This window comes from Bos javanicus, chromosome 29, assembly GCF_032452875.1.
Source record: "Bos javanicus breed banteng chromosome 29, ARS-OSU_banteng_1.0, whole genome shotgun sequence".
In the NCBI taxonomy this organism is placed as follows: Eukaryota; Metazoa; Chordata; class Mammalia; order Artiodactyla; family Bovidae; genus Bos; species Bos javanicus.
This window is the reverse complement of record NC_083896.1, coordinates 28,143,229-28,156,966: the sequence shown is the minus strand read 5'-3', so window position 1 is coordinate 28,156,966 and position 13,738 is coordinate 28,143,229. Positions and strand designations below refer to the sequence as shown.

The window sequence follows — 13,738 nt, the reverse complement described above, 5'->3', positions numbered from 1 at the left end:
AGTGAAAAAGTTGGCTTAAAGCTCAACATTCAGAAAACAAAGATCATGGCACCCGGTCCCATCACTGCATGGGAAATAGTTGGGGAAACAATGGAAACAGTGTCAGACTTTATTTTTTGGGCTCCAAAATCACTGCAGATGGTGACTGCAGCCATAAAATTAAAAGACGCTTACTCCCTGGGAGGAAAGTTATGACCAACCTAGATAGCATATTCAAAAGCAGAGACATTACTTTGCCAACAAAGGTCTGTCTAGTCAAGGCTATGGTTTTTCCTGTGGTCATGTATGGATGTGAGAGTTGGACTGTGAAGAAGGCTGAGGGCCAAAGAATTGATACTTTTGAACTGTGGTGTTGGAGAAGACTCGTGAGAGTCCCTTGGACTGCAAGGAGGTCCAACCAGTCCATTCTGAAGGAGATCAGCCCTGGGATTACTTTGGAGGGAATGATGCTAAAGCTGAAACTCCAGTACTTTGGCCACCTCATGGGAAGAGTTGACTCATTGGAAAAGACTCTGATGCTGGGAGGGATTGGGGGCAGGAGGAGAAGGGGACGACAGAGGATGAGATGGCTTGATGGCATCACTGACTCGATGGACGTGAGTCTGGGTGAACTCTGGGAGTTGGTGATGGACAGGGAGGCCTGGCGTGCTGTGATTCGTGGGGTCGCGAAGACTCAGACACGACTGAGCGACTGAACTGAACTGATGGAAGATCAGTTTTCATGCTTTTGGACTTCATGTGAATCAAATCTGAAAGTATACATTCTTTTGTCTTGGCGTCTTTTGCTCTGTAATAGGTTTGTGACATTTATTTAACTTTCATGAACATTCTTGGCATATTGTTAGGTATACATATACACTTTTTTAAATTTGGTATATATCTAAGTGTATAATTTCTGGGTAAAATATATGTTCAAATTTGTTAAATACTACTCATCAATTTATTGCATCATGTATAGCAATATACAATGTTCTACTATTGTACCAATGATTATAATGTAGAATTCCGCCAATGTTTTATTCCTTGTTCCCAAATAATTCTTCACTCCCTGTTCCTCTTTCACCTATGTTAGGTGGGTAGGTGCAGTGTAAATTTATTTGCTTTAGGTTTTTTGGGCTAGGTATAAATTGGAAATAGCTTGCAGTTAATGCCCTTCCCATATTTAAGCCAAAATCTACTGACAAGAAGGTACTGGTTGGCCAGGAAGAGCAGGTTCAGTGAAAGAGAACTCTTAGGGTAAGAGAGAGCGAAAGACAGAGACTGTCTTAGTCAGAAAGTGGAGAGAAGTCAGTAGGAGACAGCAGGAGCAGGAGGATTTGAATAGTTGCTTATGCTCTTTTTAGTAGGGTGACCATATAATTTGTTACCCAAATCCAGACACTTTTGAGAGTGAGAAGGTTTGCTATTAATAATTATACAGGGATAATGGATGTAAATCAGGAATGTTCCAAGCAATCTAGGATTATTTTAGGCATCCTCAGTGGAAACTTACAAATGCAGTTGCTCACATATCTTTGAAAATTTCTTAGAATATTCATGTAGCAGATGACATGGAGAACAATTTTGCCATCTGAAAGATGACAGAATTAAAACCTTTAGGTACATCTCCTGTTAATACCTTGGCCTGCACACATCCATAGAGTAAGTTTGTGAAGGTGTGTGTGTGTGTATGTGGGTGTGAGCGCATGTGTGAGTGTTTCTTTGCATAAGTGGTACCTTAGTCTCATTTATAGTGAAAGCCAGTCTATAGCACTTGGTAGAGCTGAGGGTAGGTGGTGTTTGTGACTGTGGTGCTGGTGGAATGTCTCCAGTGTTCTGAGCAGCTCATGGTGCTAGAAACATTTTGTCAGAGGTGCTTTTCATACCACCTACAAGTCTGACCTAACTTTTTTGGGTCCTATTCTCAAATCTCCCTTTACAAATTTGGAAATAGTGGTTAAAATAAGTATGGGATCATCCTCCCTTAATGTCAAGTGTAAGTGCCAAGATTTAACAAAGGATAGAAAATCTGAGCCCCACCCCCCCACCGCAATTCAGCACTAAACATGAAATCCTCAGAGTTTAGGAGAAGTTTGAGTGAACACCTGAGTCCCAAGATGCTAGGTAAACATCATCATCCAGGTTGTAAACAAAGACAGTCCAATTTCTTCCCTGTAGGGACATAACTCTGAGAAATTACCTAGGGATTGAGACTGTATCTAATCAGATCCCTGAGATCAAGTAGCCCAAAGTTCTCCATGATATACCAGCTGGGGTTCTGGTGAAAATGAGGGTTGCTTTTTTTTTTCTCCTAAAGTTGATATTTACCATCTGGGAAAATCCACCAACAGAAATCTTGGTCTATTCCTAGAGCACCTTGGAGACTGGGGTCTGTAAAAAGCTCTGATTCTCAGCACCTAGGGAATCAGAAGAGTTAAAACATGAAGCTGTCTGCTTTATGCACTAACACCATTTTATCCTTTGAGCTAAAGGAAAGAGATTGCTTAATGCCCAGGACTGAAGGGCTGGGAGGAGGAAGGTGAATGTCTGACTCCCATTTTTCCTTATGGCTTTCTTTTAAATTCACAATCAAGGGGTCTAAGAAGTACTGACCCCCTCTTTACTCTTGAAACTGATTCTGGTGTCAAATGCAGTGAAGGGACTAAAAGGAGGAAGGCAGGAGGTGCAGAGAGAGGGGACAACTTTTGGCTTCCTCTCAGGTGGGGACCTCTTATGTGGTTGGGAGGGGGCGGCAGGGTGAATGGAGACAGTGTGGGAGAGGAGAGCCTGTCTCTCAGAGTTTGAGGCACAGTGGGTTCAGGTTGTACTCCTGGCTCTTGCAAGGTCTTTCTGAGAGTCGATGGGCAGCCAGTTCAGGTGCCCCATCTCCTGATCTCCTGAGTGCAGACAGAATTCTTGCTGCCCATGCTAACAGACTCTAGCCTGGATTCATGATCAGCCCAGGGGAGCTAAGATGTAGTCACAGACACATTGTCAATAGCTTGGCAGGGCCGGGGTGGGGAGAGGGCATATAGATGAGAGAAGAAAGGCAAAAAGGAGGGCATTCATGCACTGGCTTATCTTCTAGACTTTTTTCCATCAGCTATGCTTGTGACTATAATCATTTGAAACCTTTTGTCCCTTGTTTCCACAGACAGCTCCCCAGAAGAGAATGGCTCTGGTAAACAGCTCCTCGGTGACTGAGTTCATCCTCGTGAGATTATCAGAACGATCAGAGCTTCAGCTCCCCCTCTTCCTCCTGTTCTTAGGGATCTATGTGTTCACGGTGGTGGGCAACTTGGGCTTGATCACCTTAATTGCGCTGAATTCTAGACTTCACACTCCAATGTACTTTTTCCTCTTCAACTTGTCTTTTATAGATTTCTGTTATTCTTGTGTGTTTACCCCCAAAATGCTAATTGATTTCATATCAGAAAATATCATTTCTTATGTGGGATGCATGACACAACTATTTTTCTTTTGTTTCTTTGTCAATTCTGAGTGCTACGTGTTGGTATCAATGGCTTATGATCGCTTTGTGGCTATTTGCCATCCTCTGCTGTACACGGTCACCATGTCCCCTCAGGTCTGTTCGCTGATGATGCTTGGTTCGTACATGATAGGGTTTGCTGGGGCCATGGCCCACACCGGAAGCATGCTGAGACTGAGCTTCTGTGAGTCCAACATCGTCCACCACTATCTGTGTGAAGTTCTCCCCCTCTTGCAGCTCTCCTGCACCAGCACTCACATCAATGAGCTGGTGTTTTTTATTGTTGTTGGAGGGGTCATCACAATATCCAGTATCAGTATCTTCACCTCATATGCTCTGATTCTCTCCAGTATCCTCCGTATTCCTTCCGCTGAGGGCAGGTCCAAAGCCTTCAGCACATGTGGCTCCCATGTAGTTGCTGTGGCTCTGTTCTTTGGGTCGGGGGCATTCACCTATTTAACAACCTCTTTTCCTGGGTCAAAGGACCAGGGTAAATTTGCCTCAGTCTTCTATACCAATGTGGTTCCCATGCTTAACCCTTTGATCTACAGTCTGAGGAATAAGGATGTTAAACTTGCTCTGAGAAAAACCCTGAAGACAGTTCTCTTCTGAAATGGTTCTGTTTGCATCAGTCACTTATTGGTAAGCATCATGCTCAAGAATATTGTATCTACATGTGGAGGACTCTTAGTCTTTCTTTTTTAAGTGAGGTCTTCTCTCTACTTAAAAAAATTGCAAATATCTTACTTGTACTCTTTTTGTTTATACTATTTCAACTGGTTCACTGCATGCAAGTTAGCATCTATTAGGTGCCTATTGTTTATTGGACTCTATATTAGGTCCAAGAGATGAGTAAGATGAGACTGTATGCCTTCCATCCTTTTCTTGGTAGGCTAAATGGGTTTGTTCAAGCAACTTTTCTGGCTGGGAGATGGGGAAGGTGGTTGTATAAAAATCCTGGAGAATGAATTTATTTTTCTTCAGTTATGAGAACAGGCTTACCAAAGATGAAAGGTAGCTATAACTTGGGTGATAAGTAAGATAGCCTTCCAACTCCTAGAAAGGTTTGCTTGGCTAGGAGAAATGTAAATCATCTCTTTCATATACATCCACATCCATATAAGAGAAAGCCTCATTTAAGAGCTGTTTATATGGCCTGAAATGCAAGATAAATCAAACCTAAATCTTTCTTTTCAAAGTTTCAAAACTCTTAGGCCATGGATTAGTAACCATGGGGTAGGTGGTTTATAACTGGGCCAAATCCTTGGGCTCTGGGGTCAAAGTCTGAAAGCAAAATAATAAGAGAGAAATTCCATGGATTTACAACATGTTGTTAACTGCTAACCTCTACCCTGCCCTGGAGGTACTGTGCATATTATAGACATTTAGGACAATTCTTTTATTCTTTACAGTAGATTTAGATTGTATTGCCTCTGAGACTGTGTGTGTGTGTGTGTGTGTGTGTGTATGTGTGTTACAGTTAATTACTAGAGAATCAGGAAGAAAGAGGAGTCACATTACATTTTCCACTTGCAGGAAGACTTGAAAGGGACCCCAGTTTTGAGTGCCAAAGAGTGCTCTGTACTACTCTGTTGAAGACTCCCCTATTCTACAATGGATAGCTCAGATTGTGAGGAGTACAACCTCATAAAGTTCCTTGTGTGCTGGAATGAAGCTGAACTTAGGGTCAAACTAACCCATATGGGAGGCTGGAGGACCAAGACTTGTGGCGGGGTCAGAAGAATGGGATCCTCTCTGTGTAGTCTGGAACTTGGGGTGTCCATGAGGAGACTATCTGCAAAGAGCACTTAGTACTTTTGGAAGTGGGGAGCGTCACATAAAGTACTCAGTCTATATATTTTACTTTGCTCATAATTTTCCAACTCATCCATAAAACCAGATAGTTCCACAGTGTATAGCAGCACGAGAAATGAGTAAACAAAGAGAAATAAGACCTTCTTCACATTTACCTCTCTGCTGACATCTGCTCCAGTGGCAGCATCATACTAAGAGGAAAGGTAGTTCAAGTGTTCCAGGTCATGGCCAGAAGCAAGGCTCTGAGATGGAGCCAAGAACAGCAAAGAGAAGCATCTTCAGCATGAAACTAAGGAAGAGATGTGAAATAAAACTTATTTTCTCCATGTCTGGGCACTGTTTAAGGTACTTTACACATATTGTGCACATGGAGATAACCAGATGGTCAATACCAAAATCAGATTGATTATATTCTCTGCAGCCAAAGATGGAGAAGCTACATACAGTCAGCAAGAACAAGACTGGGAGCTGACTGCAGCTCACATCATGAACTCCTTACTGCAATTATCAGACTTAAATTGAAGAAAGTAGGGAAAACCACAAGACTATTTAGGTATGACCTAAATCAAATCCCTTACCATTATACACTGGAAGAGACAAATAGATTCAAGGGATTAGATCTGATAGACAGAGTGCCTGAAGAACTATGGATGGAGGTTTATGACATTGTACAGGAGGCAGTGATCAAGACCATCCCCAAGAAAAGAAATGCAAAAAGGCAAAATGGTTGTTTGAGGAAGCCTTATAAATAGCTGAGAGAAGAAGAGAAGCTAAAGGCAAAGAAGAAAAGGATAGATATACCCATTTGAATGCAGAGTTCCAAAGAATAGCAAGGAGAGATAAGAAAGCCTTCCTCAGCGATCAATGCAAAGAAATAGAGGAAAACAATAGAGTGGGAAAGACTAGAGATCTCTTTAAGAGAATTAGAGATACCAAAGGAACATTTCATGCAAAGATGGACACAACGAAGGACAAAACGGAATGGACCTAACAGAAGCAGAAGATATTAAGAAAAGGTGGCAATAATACACAGAACTATACAAAAAAGATCTTCATGTCCCAGATAACCACAATGGTGTGATCATTCACCTAGGGCCAGACATCCTGGAATGTGAAGTCAAGTGGGCCTTAGAAAGCATCACTACGAACAAAGCTAGTGGAGGTGATGGAATTCCAGTTGAGCTATTTCAAATCCTAAAAGACGATGCTGTGAAAGTGCTGCACTCAATATGTCAGCAAATTTGGAAAACTCAGCAGTGGCTGCAGGACTAGAAAAGGTCAGTTTTCATTCCAGTTCTAAAGAAAGGAAATGCCAAAGAATGTTCAAACTACCACACAATTGCACTCATCTCACACGCTAGCAAAGTAATGCTCAAAATTTTCCAAGCCAGACTTCAATAGTATGTGAACTGTGAACTTCCAGATGTTCAAGCTAGATTTAGAAAAGGGAGAGGAACAAGAGATCAAATTGCCAACATCTGTTGGATCATCGAAAAAGCAAGAGAGTTCCAGAAAAATATCTACTTCTGCTTTACTGACTATGCCAAAGCTTTTGACTGTGTGGATCACAACAAACTGGAAAATTCCTCAAGAGATGGGCTACCAGACCACCTGACCTGCCTCCTGAGAAATCTGTATGCAGTCAAGAAGCAATAGTTAGAACTGGACATGGAACAACATACTGGTTCCAAATTGGGAAAGGAGTACATCAAGGCTGTATATTGTCGTGCTGCTTATTTAAATTCTGTGCAGAGTACATCATGCAAAATGCTGGGTTGGAGGAAGCACAAGCTGGAATCAAGATTGCAGGAAGAAATATCAATAACATCAGATAAGCAGATGACACCACCTTTATGACAGAAAGTGCAGAAGAACTAAAGAGCCTCTTGATGAAAGTGAAAGAGGAGAGTGAAAAAGTTGGCTTAAAATTCAACATTCAGAAAACTAAGATCATGGCATCCGGTCCCATCACTTCATGGCCAGTAGATGGGGAAACAGTGGAAACAGTGTCAGACTTTATTTTTTGGGCTCCAAAATCACTGCAGATGGTGACTGCAGCCATGAAATTAAAAGACGCTTGCTCCTTGGAAGAAAAGCTATGACAAACCTAGACAGCTTTAAGAAGCAGAGACATTACTTTGCCAACAAAGGTCCATTTAGTCAAAGCTATGGTTTTTCTAGTAGTCATGTGTGGATGTGAGAGTTGGACCATAAAGAAAGCTTAGTGCCAAAGAATTGATGCTTTTGAGCAGCGGTGTTGGAGAAGACTCTTGGGAGTCCCCTGGACTGCAAGGAGATCCAACTAGTCCATCCTAAAGGAAATCAGTCTTGAATATTCATTGGAAGGACTGATGCTGAAGCTGAAACTCCAATACTTTGGCCACCTGATGCAAAGAACTGACTTATTTGTAAAGACCCTGGTGCTGGGAAACATTGAAGGCAGGGGGATAAGGAGACAACAGAGGGTGAGATAGTTGGATGGCACCACTGACTCAATGGACATGAGTCTGAGCAAGCTCTGGCAGTTGGCCATGGACAGTTAAGCCTGGTGTGCTGCAGTCCATGGTGTCACAAAAAGTCAGATGTTACTGAGCAACTGAACTGAACTGAACTAGCTGCTCAGTCACGTCCAACTCTTTGAGACCCCATGGACTGTAGCCCACCAGGATCCTGTGTCCATGGGGATTCTTCAGGACAAGAATACTGGAGTGGATTGCCATGCCCTCCTCCAGTGGATCTTCCTAACCCAGGGATCGAACACATGTCTCCTGCATTGCTGGCAGATTCTCTAGCATTGCAGGCAGATTCTTTACCATCTGAACCACCAGGAAAGCCCTCACACATACTACTACTGGAGAAACCACAGCTTTGACTATACAGACATTTGTTGGCAAAGTGATGTCTCTTTAATATGCTGTCTAGATTTGTCATAGCTTTCCTCCCAAGGAGCAAAAGTCTTTTAATTTCATGGCTGCAGTCACCATTTCAGTTATTTTGGAGCCCAAGAAAATAAAGCCTGTCACTGGTTCCAATTTTTCCTCTTCTATTTGCCATGAAGTGATGGGATCAGATGCCAGATCTTAGTTTTTTGAATGCTGAGTTTCAAGCCAGCTTTTTCATTCTCTTCTTTCACCCTTATCAAGAGATTTTTTAGTTCCTGTTTACTTTCTGTCAATAGGATGGTATCATCTGCATATCTGAGATTGTTGATATTTCTCCAGGCAATCTTGATTCCAGCTTGAGCTTCATCCAGCCCAGCATTTCACATGATGTACTCTGCATATATGTTAAATAAGCAGGATGACAATGTACAGCCTTGATGTACTCCTTTTCCAATTTTGAGCCAGTTCCATGTTTGGTTCTAACCGTTGCTTCTTGTTCTGCATACAGGTTTCTAAGGAGACAGGTAAGGTGGTCTGGTACTCCCATCTTTTTAAGAATTTTCCATAGTTTGTTGTGATCCACACAGTCAAAGGCTTTAACAGAGTCAATGAAGCAGAAAAATATGTTTTTCTGCAACTCCTTTCTCTATGACCTAACAAATATTGGCAATTTGATTTCTGCTTCCTCTGCCTTTTCTCAACCCAATTTTTACATCTGAAAGTTCTTGGTTCATGTACTACTCAAGCCTAGCTTGAAGGATTCTGAGCATAACTATGCTGTCATGTGAAGTGCGCACAGTTGTAGAGTAGTTTGAACATTCTTTGGTATTGCTATTCTTTGGACTGTGAGGAGATCAAGACAGTCAGCCCTGACAGAAATCAACCCTAAATATTCATTGGAAGGATGATCACTGAAGCTCCAATTCTTTCGCCAACTGATTTGAAGAGCTGACTCACTGGAAAATATCCTGATGCTAGGAGAGATTGAAGGCAAAAGGAGAAGGTGGTGGCAGAGGATAAGATGCTTATGTATCATCACCGAATCAATGGACATGAAATTGAACAAACTGTGGGAGATAGTGGAGGAAAGAGAAGCCTGGTGCACTTTAGTTCATGGGGTGGTAAAGAGTTGAACACAACTTAGTGACTGAACAACAACATATATTAACTCACTGAAATTGTGTTAATGCTCAGGACTGACTTTTAGTCAGTCTTCTGGACTTAGCTGAGGACTGTCTACATCTAGGCATGTGGAGACCTGGGGATATATTAGTAAGAGTCAAGAATAAAGAAGGATAAGAATAAATAAAATTTGATATGCATTAAGGAAAAAATTACCATTGGTATAAATGAGTGGAAATAAGGAATGTATCAGAACCATAAGGATGTGAGTGGAAAGGGATATTTAGGAGATAAGTTCATTAAAGCCTAAGAATAATTTTCTTTACATGCATCCCATATTTGCACTGAGGTGACTGGAGGTGAAGCTATAAGTACTCAATGAGACACTGGCTTGGATTCCTTTGTCACTGAAGATCTGAAATGACAAAAAACTCAGAGGCACTTTTCCTGGTTTCTGTAACAGCCAGTAGGAGCCATTTATTGCTCCCCCAGAAAAGACAACATTTTATAAATTATGAAGATCTTCACCTCTGTCACAAGCTAAGGATAGGTCATCTTGCATCCCCTTTTAGGCTGGTGATGAGGAACTGTTGGTTCTTAAATGGTCAACAAATAGGAACAAGCTTGGGGACTTGCACTTAAGAGTAAGTGAAAAATATGATGTGATGCTCTGATAGGTGTCCTAAACGATGTCCCTCTGCCACAATACCAAAATTCTGTCACCTCATGACATCATGCCAATTTGACTTTCAGCAAGTAAAACTTTCTCTTTAGGAAACATTATTAAAGTCAGGATTCCTCTGGGTTCACTCTTTGGTCTACTCTTTTGGGTTCTTCCTTGAACATCTCTCCAGCTCCCATGGTTCCAACAATCACATGCTTGATCTTAAATCCATAACGCTGGTTTAGATCTATGTTTATAACCTATAATTAATTGTAGTTGGCAATATAAAAGTATTGTCAGATACCAAACAGAATTAGGTAACGATTAGGTAGTGACTCTGCATTCAGATGCTTATATCTTTCCTTTTCTCCTTTGCTTTTTGCTTCTCTTCTTTTCACAGCTATTTGTAAGGCCTCCCCAGACAGCCATTTTGCTTTTTTGCATTTCTTTTCCATGGGGATGGTCTTGATCCCTGTCTCCTGTACAATGTCACGAACCTCATTCCATAGTTCATCGGGCACTCTATCACATCTAGGCCCTTAAATCTATTTCTCATTTCCACTGTATAATCATAAGGGATTTGATTTAGGTCATACCTGAATGGTCTAGTGGTTTTCCCTACTTTCTTCAATTTAAGTCTGAATTTGGCAATAAGGAGTTCATGATCTGAGCCACAGTCAGCTCCTGGTCTTGTTTTTGTTGACTGATAGAGCTTCTCCATCTTTGGCTGCAAAGAATATAATCAATCTGATTTCGGTGTTGACCATCTGGTGATGTCCATGTGTATAGTCTTCTCTTGTGTTGTTGGAAGAGGGTGTTTGTTATGACCAGTGCATTTTCTTGGCAAAACTCTATTAGTCTTTGCCCTGCTTCATTCCATATTCCAAGGCCAAATTTGCCTGTTACTCCAGGTGCTTCTTCACTTCCTACTTTCGCATTCCAGTCCCCTGTAATGAAAAGGACATCTTTTTTGGGTGTTGGTTCTAAAAGGTCTTGTAGGTCTTCATAAAACCATTCAACTTCAGCTCCTTCAGCATTACTGGTTGGGGCATAGACTTGGATTACTGTGATATTGAATGGTTTGCCTTGCAAACGAACAGAGATCATTCTGTCGTTTTTGAGATTGCATCAAGTACTGCATTTCGGACTCTTGTTGGCCATGATGGCTACTCCATTTCTTCTAAGGGATTCCTGCCCACAGTAGTAGATATAATGGTCATCTGAGTTAAATTCACCCATTCCAGTCCATTTTAATTCGCTGATTCCTAGAATGTCGACATTCACTCTTGCCATCTCTTGTTTGACCACTTCCAATTTGCCTTGATTCATGGACCTGACACTCCAGCTTCCTATGCAATATTGCTCTTTACAGCATTGGACCTTGCTTCTATCACCAGTCACATCCACAGCTGGGTATTGTTTTTGCTTTGGCTCTGTCCCTTCATTCTTTCTGGAGTTCTTTCTTCACTGATCTCCAGTAGCATATTGGGCACCTACTGACCTGGGGAGTTCCTCTTCCAGTATCCTATCATTTTGCCTTTTCATACTGTTCATGAGTTCTCAAGGCAAGAATACTGAAGTGGTTTGCCATTCCCTTCTCCAGTGGACCACATTCTGTCAGATGCAAAAAGCAAAGAAGAAAAGGAAAGATATAAGCATCTGAATGCAGAGTTCCAAAGAATAGCAAGAAGAGATAAAAAAGCCTTCCTCAGTGATCAATGAAAAGAAATAGAGGAAAACAACAGAATGGGAAAGACTAGAGATCTCTTCAGGAAAATTAGAGATACCAAGGGAACATTTCATGCAAAGATGGGCACAATAAAGGACAGAAATGGTATGGACCTAACAGAAGCAGAAGATATTAAGAAGAGATGGCAAGAATACACAGAAGAACTATACAAAAAAGATCTTCATGACCCAGATAATCACGATGGTGTGATCACTGACCTAGAGCCAGACATCCTGGAATGTGAAGTCAAGTGGGCCTTAGAAAGCATCACTACAAACAAAGCTAGTGGAGGTGATGGAATTCCAGTTGAGCTATTTCAAATCCTGAAAGATGATGCTGTGAAACTGCTGCACTCAATATGCCAGCAAATTTGGAGAACCCAGCAGTGGCCACAGGACTGGAAAAGGTCCGTTTTCATTCCAATCCCAAAGGAAGGCAATGCCAAAGAATGCTCAAACTACCACACAATCGCACTCATCTCACATGCTAGTAAAGTAATTCTCAAAATTCTCCAAGCTAGGCTTCAGCAATATGTGAACCGTGAACTTCCTGATGTTCAAGCTGGTTTTAGAAAAGGCAGAGGAACCAGAGATCAAATTGCCAACATCCGCTGGATCATGGAAAAAGCAAGAGAGTTCCAGAAAGGCATCTATTTCTGCTTTATTGACTATGCCAAAGCCTTTGACTGTGTGGATCACAATCAACTGTGGAAAATTCTGAAAGAGATGGGAATACCAGACCACCTGATCTGCCTCTTGAGAAATTTGTATACAGGTCAGGAAGCAATGGTTGGAACTGGACATGGAACAACAGACTGGTTCCAAATAGGAAAAGGAGTTCGTCAAGGCTGTATATTGTCACCCTGCTTGTTTAACTTATATGCAGAGTACATCATGAGAAACGCTGAACTGGAAGAAGCACAAGTTGGAATCAAGATTGCTGGGAGAAATATCAATAGCCTCAGATATGCAGATGACACCACCCTTATGGCAGAAAGTGAAGAGGAACTCAAAAGCCTCTTGATGAAAGTGAAAGTGGAGAGTGAAAAAGTTGGCTTAACACTCAACATTCAGAAAACGAAGATTATGGCATCCGGTCCCACCACTTCATGGGAAATAGATGGGGAAACAGTAGAAACAGTGTCAGACTTTATTTTTCTGGGCTCCAAAATCCCTGCAGATGGTGACTGCAGCCATGAAATTAAAAGATGCTTACTCCTTGGAAGGAAAGTTATGACCAACCTAGACAGCATATTCGGAGAAGGCAATGGCACCCCACTCCAGTACTTTTGCCTGGAAAATCCCATAGATGGAGGAGCCTGGTAGGCTGCAGTCCATGGGCTCGCTAGAGTCGGACACGACTGAGCGACTTCACTTTCACTTTTCACTTTCATGCATTGGAGAAGGAAATGGCAACCCATTCCAGTGTTCTTGCCTGGAGAATCCCAGGGATGGGGAAGCCTGGTGGGCCGCTATTGGGTGGCACAGAGTCGGACACGACTGAAGCGACTTAGCAGTAGCAGACAGCATATTAAAAAGCAGAGACATTACTTTGCCAACAAAGGTCCGTGTAGTCAAGGCTATGGTTTTTCCTGTGGTCATGTATGGATGTGAGAGTTGGACTGTGAAGAAGGCTGAGCGCCAAAGAGTTGATGCTTTTGAACTGTGGTGTTGGAGAAGACTTTTGAGAGTCCCTTGGACTGCCAGGAGATCCAACCAGTCCATTCTGAAGGAGATCAGCCCTGGGATTTCTTTGGAAGGAATGATGCTAAAGCTGAAACTCCAGTACTTTGGCCACCTCATGGGAAGAGTTGACTCATTGGAAAAGACTCTGATGCTGGGAGGGATTGGGGGCAGGAGGAGAAGGGGACGACAGGATGGTATCACTGACTCGATGGATGTGAGTCTGGGTGAACTCCGGGAGTTGGTGATGGACAGGGAGCCCTGGTGTGCTGTGATTCATGGGGTTTCAAAGTGTCAGACACGACTGAGCGACTGAACTGAACTAACTGACTAGGTAGTGACAGTTCTGGAGAACAGAGAAGAATAAACTGTTCT

General features: G+C 42.1%; 1 protein-coding gene across 1 annotated transcript; it reads left to right on the top strand.

Moving 5' to 3' along the window:
- The first annotated feature begins 3,003 nt into the window (after positions 1-3,003).
- LOC133241828 (olfactory receptor 8B4-like) lies at positions 3,004-4,081 on the top strand. The gene has a single exon (XM_061407746.1). The coding sequence runs from the start codon at positions 3,152-3,154 to the stop codon at positions 4,079-4,081; it is 930 nt and encodes a 309-aa protein (XP_061263730.1). The 5' UTR covers positions 3,004-3,151.
- The last annotated feature ends 9,657 nt before the right edge of the window (positions 4,082-13,738 follow it).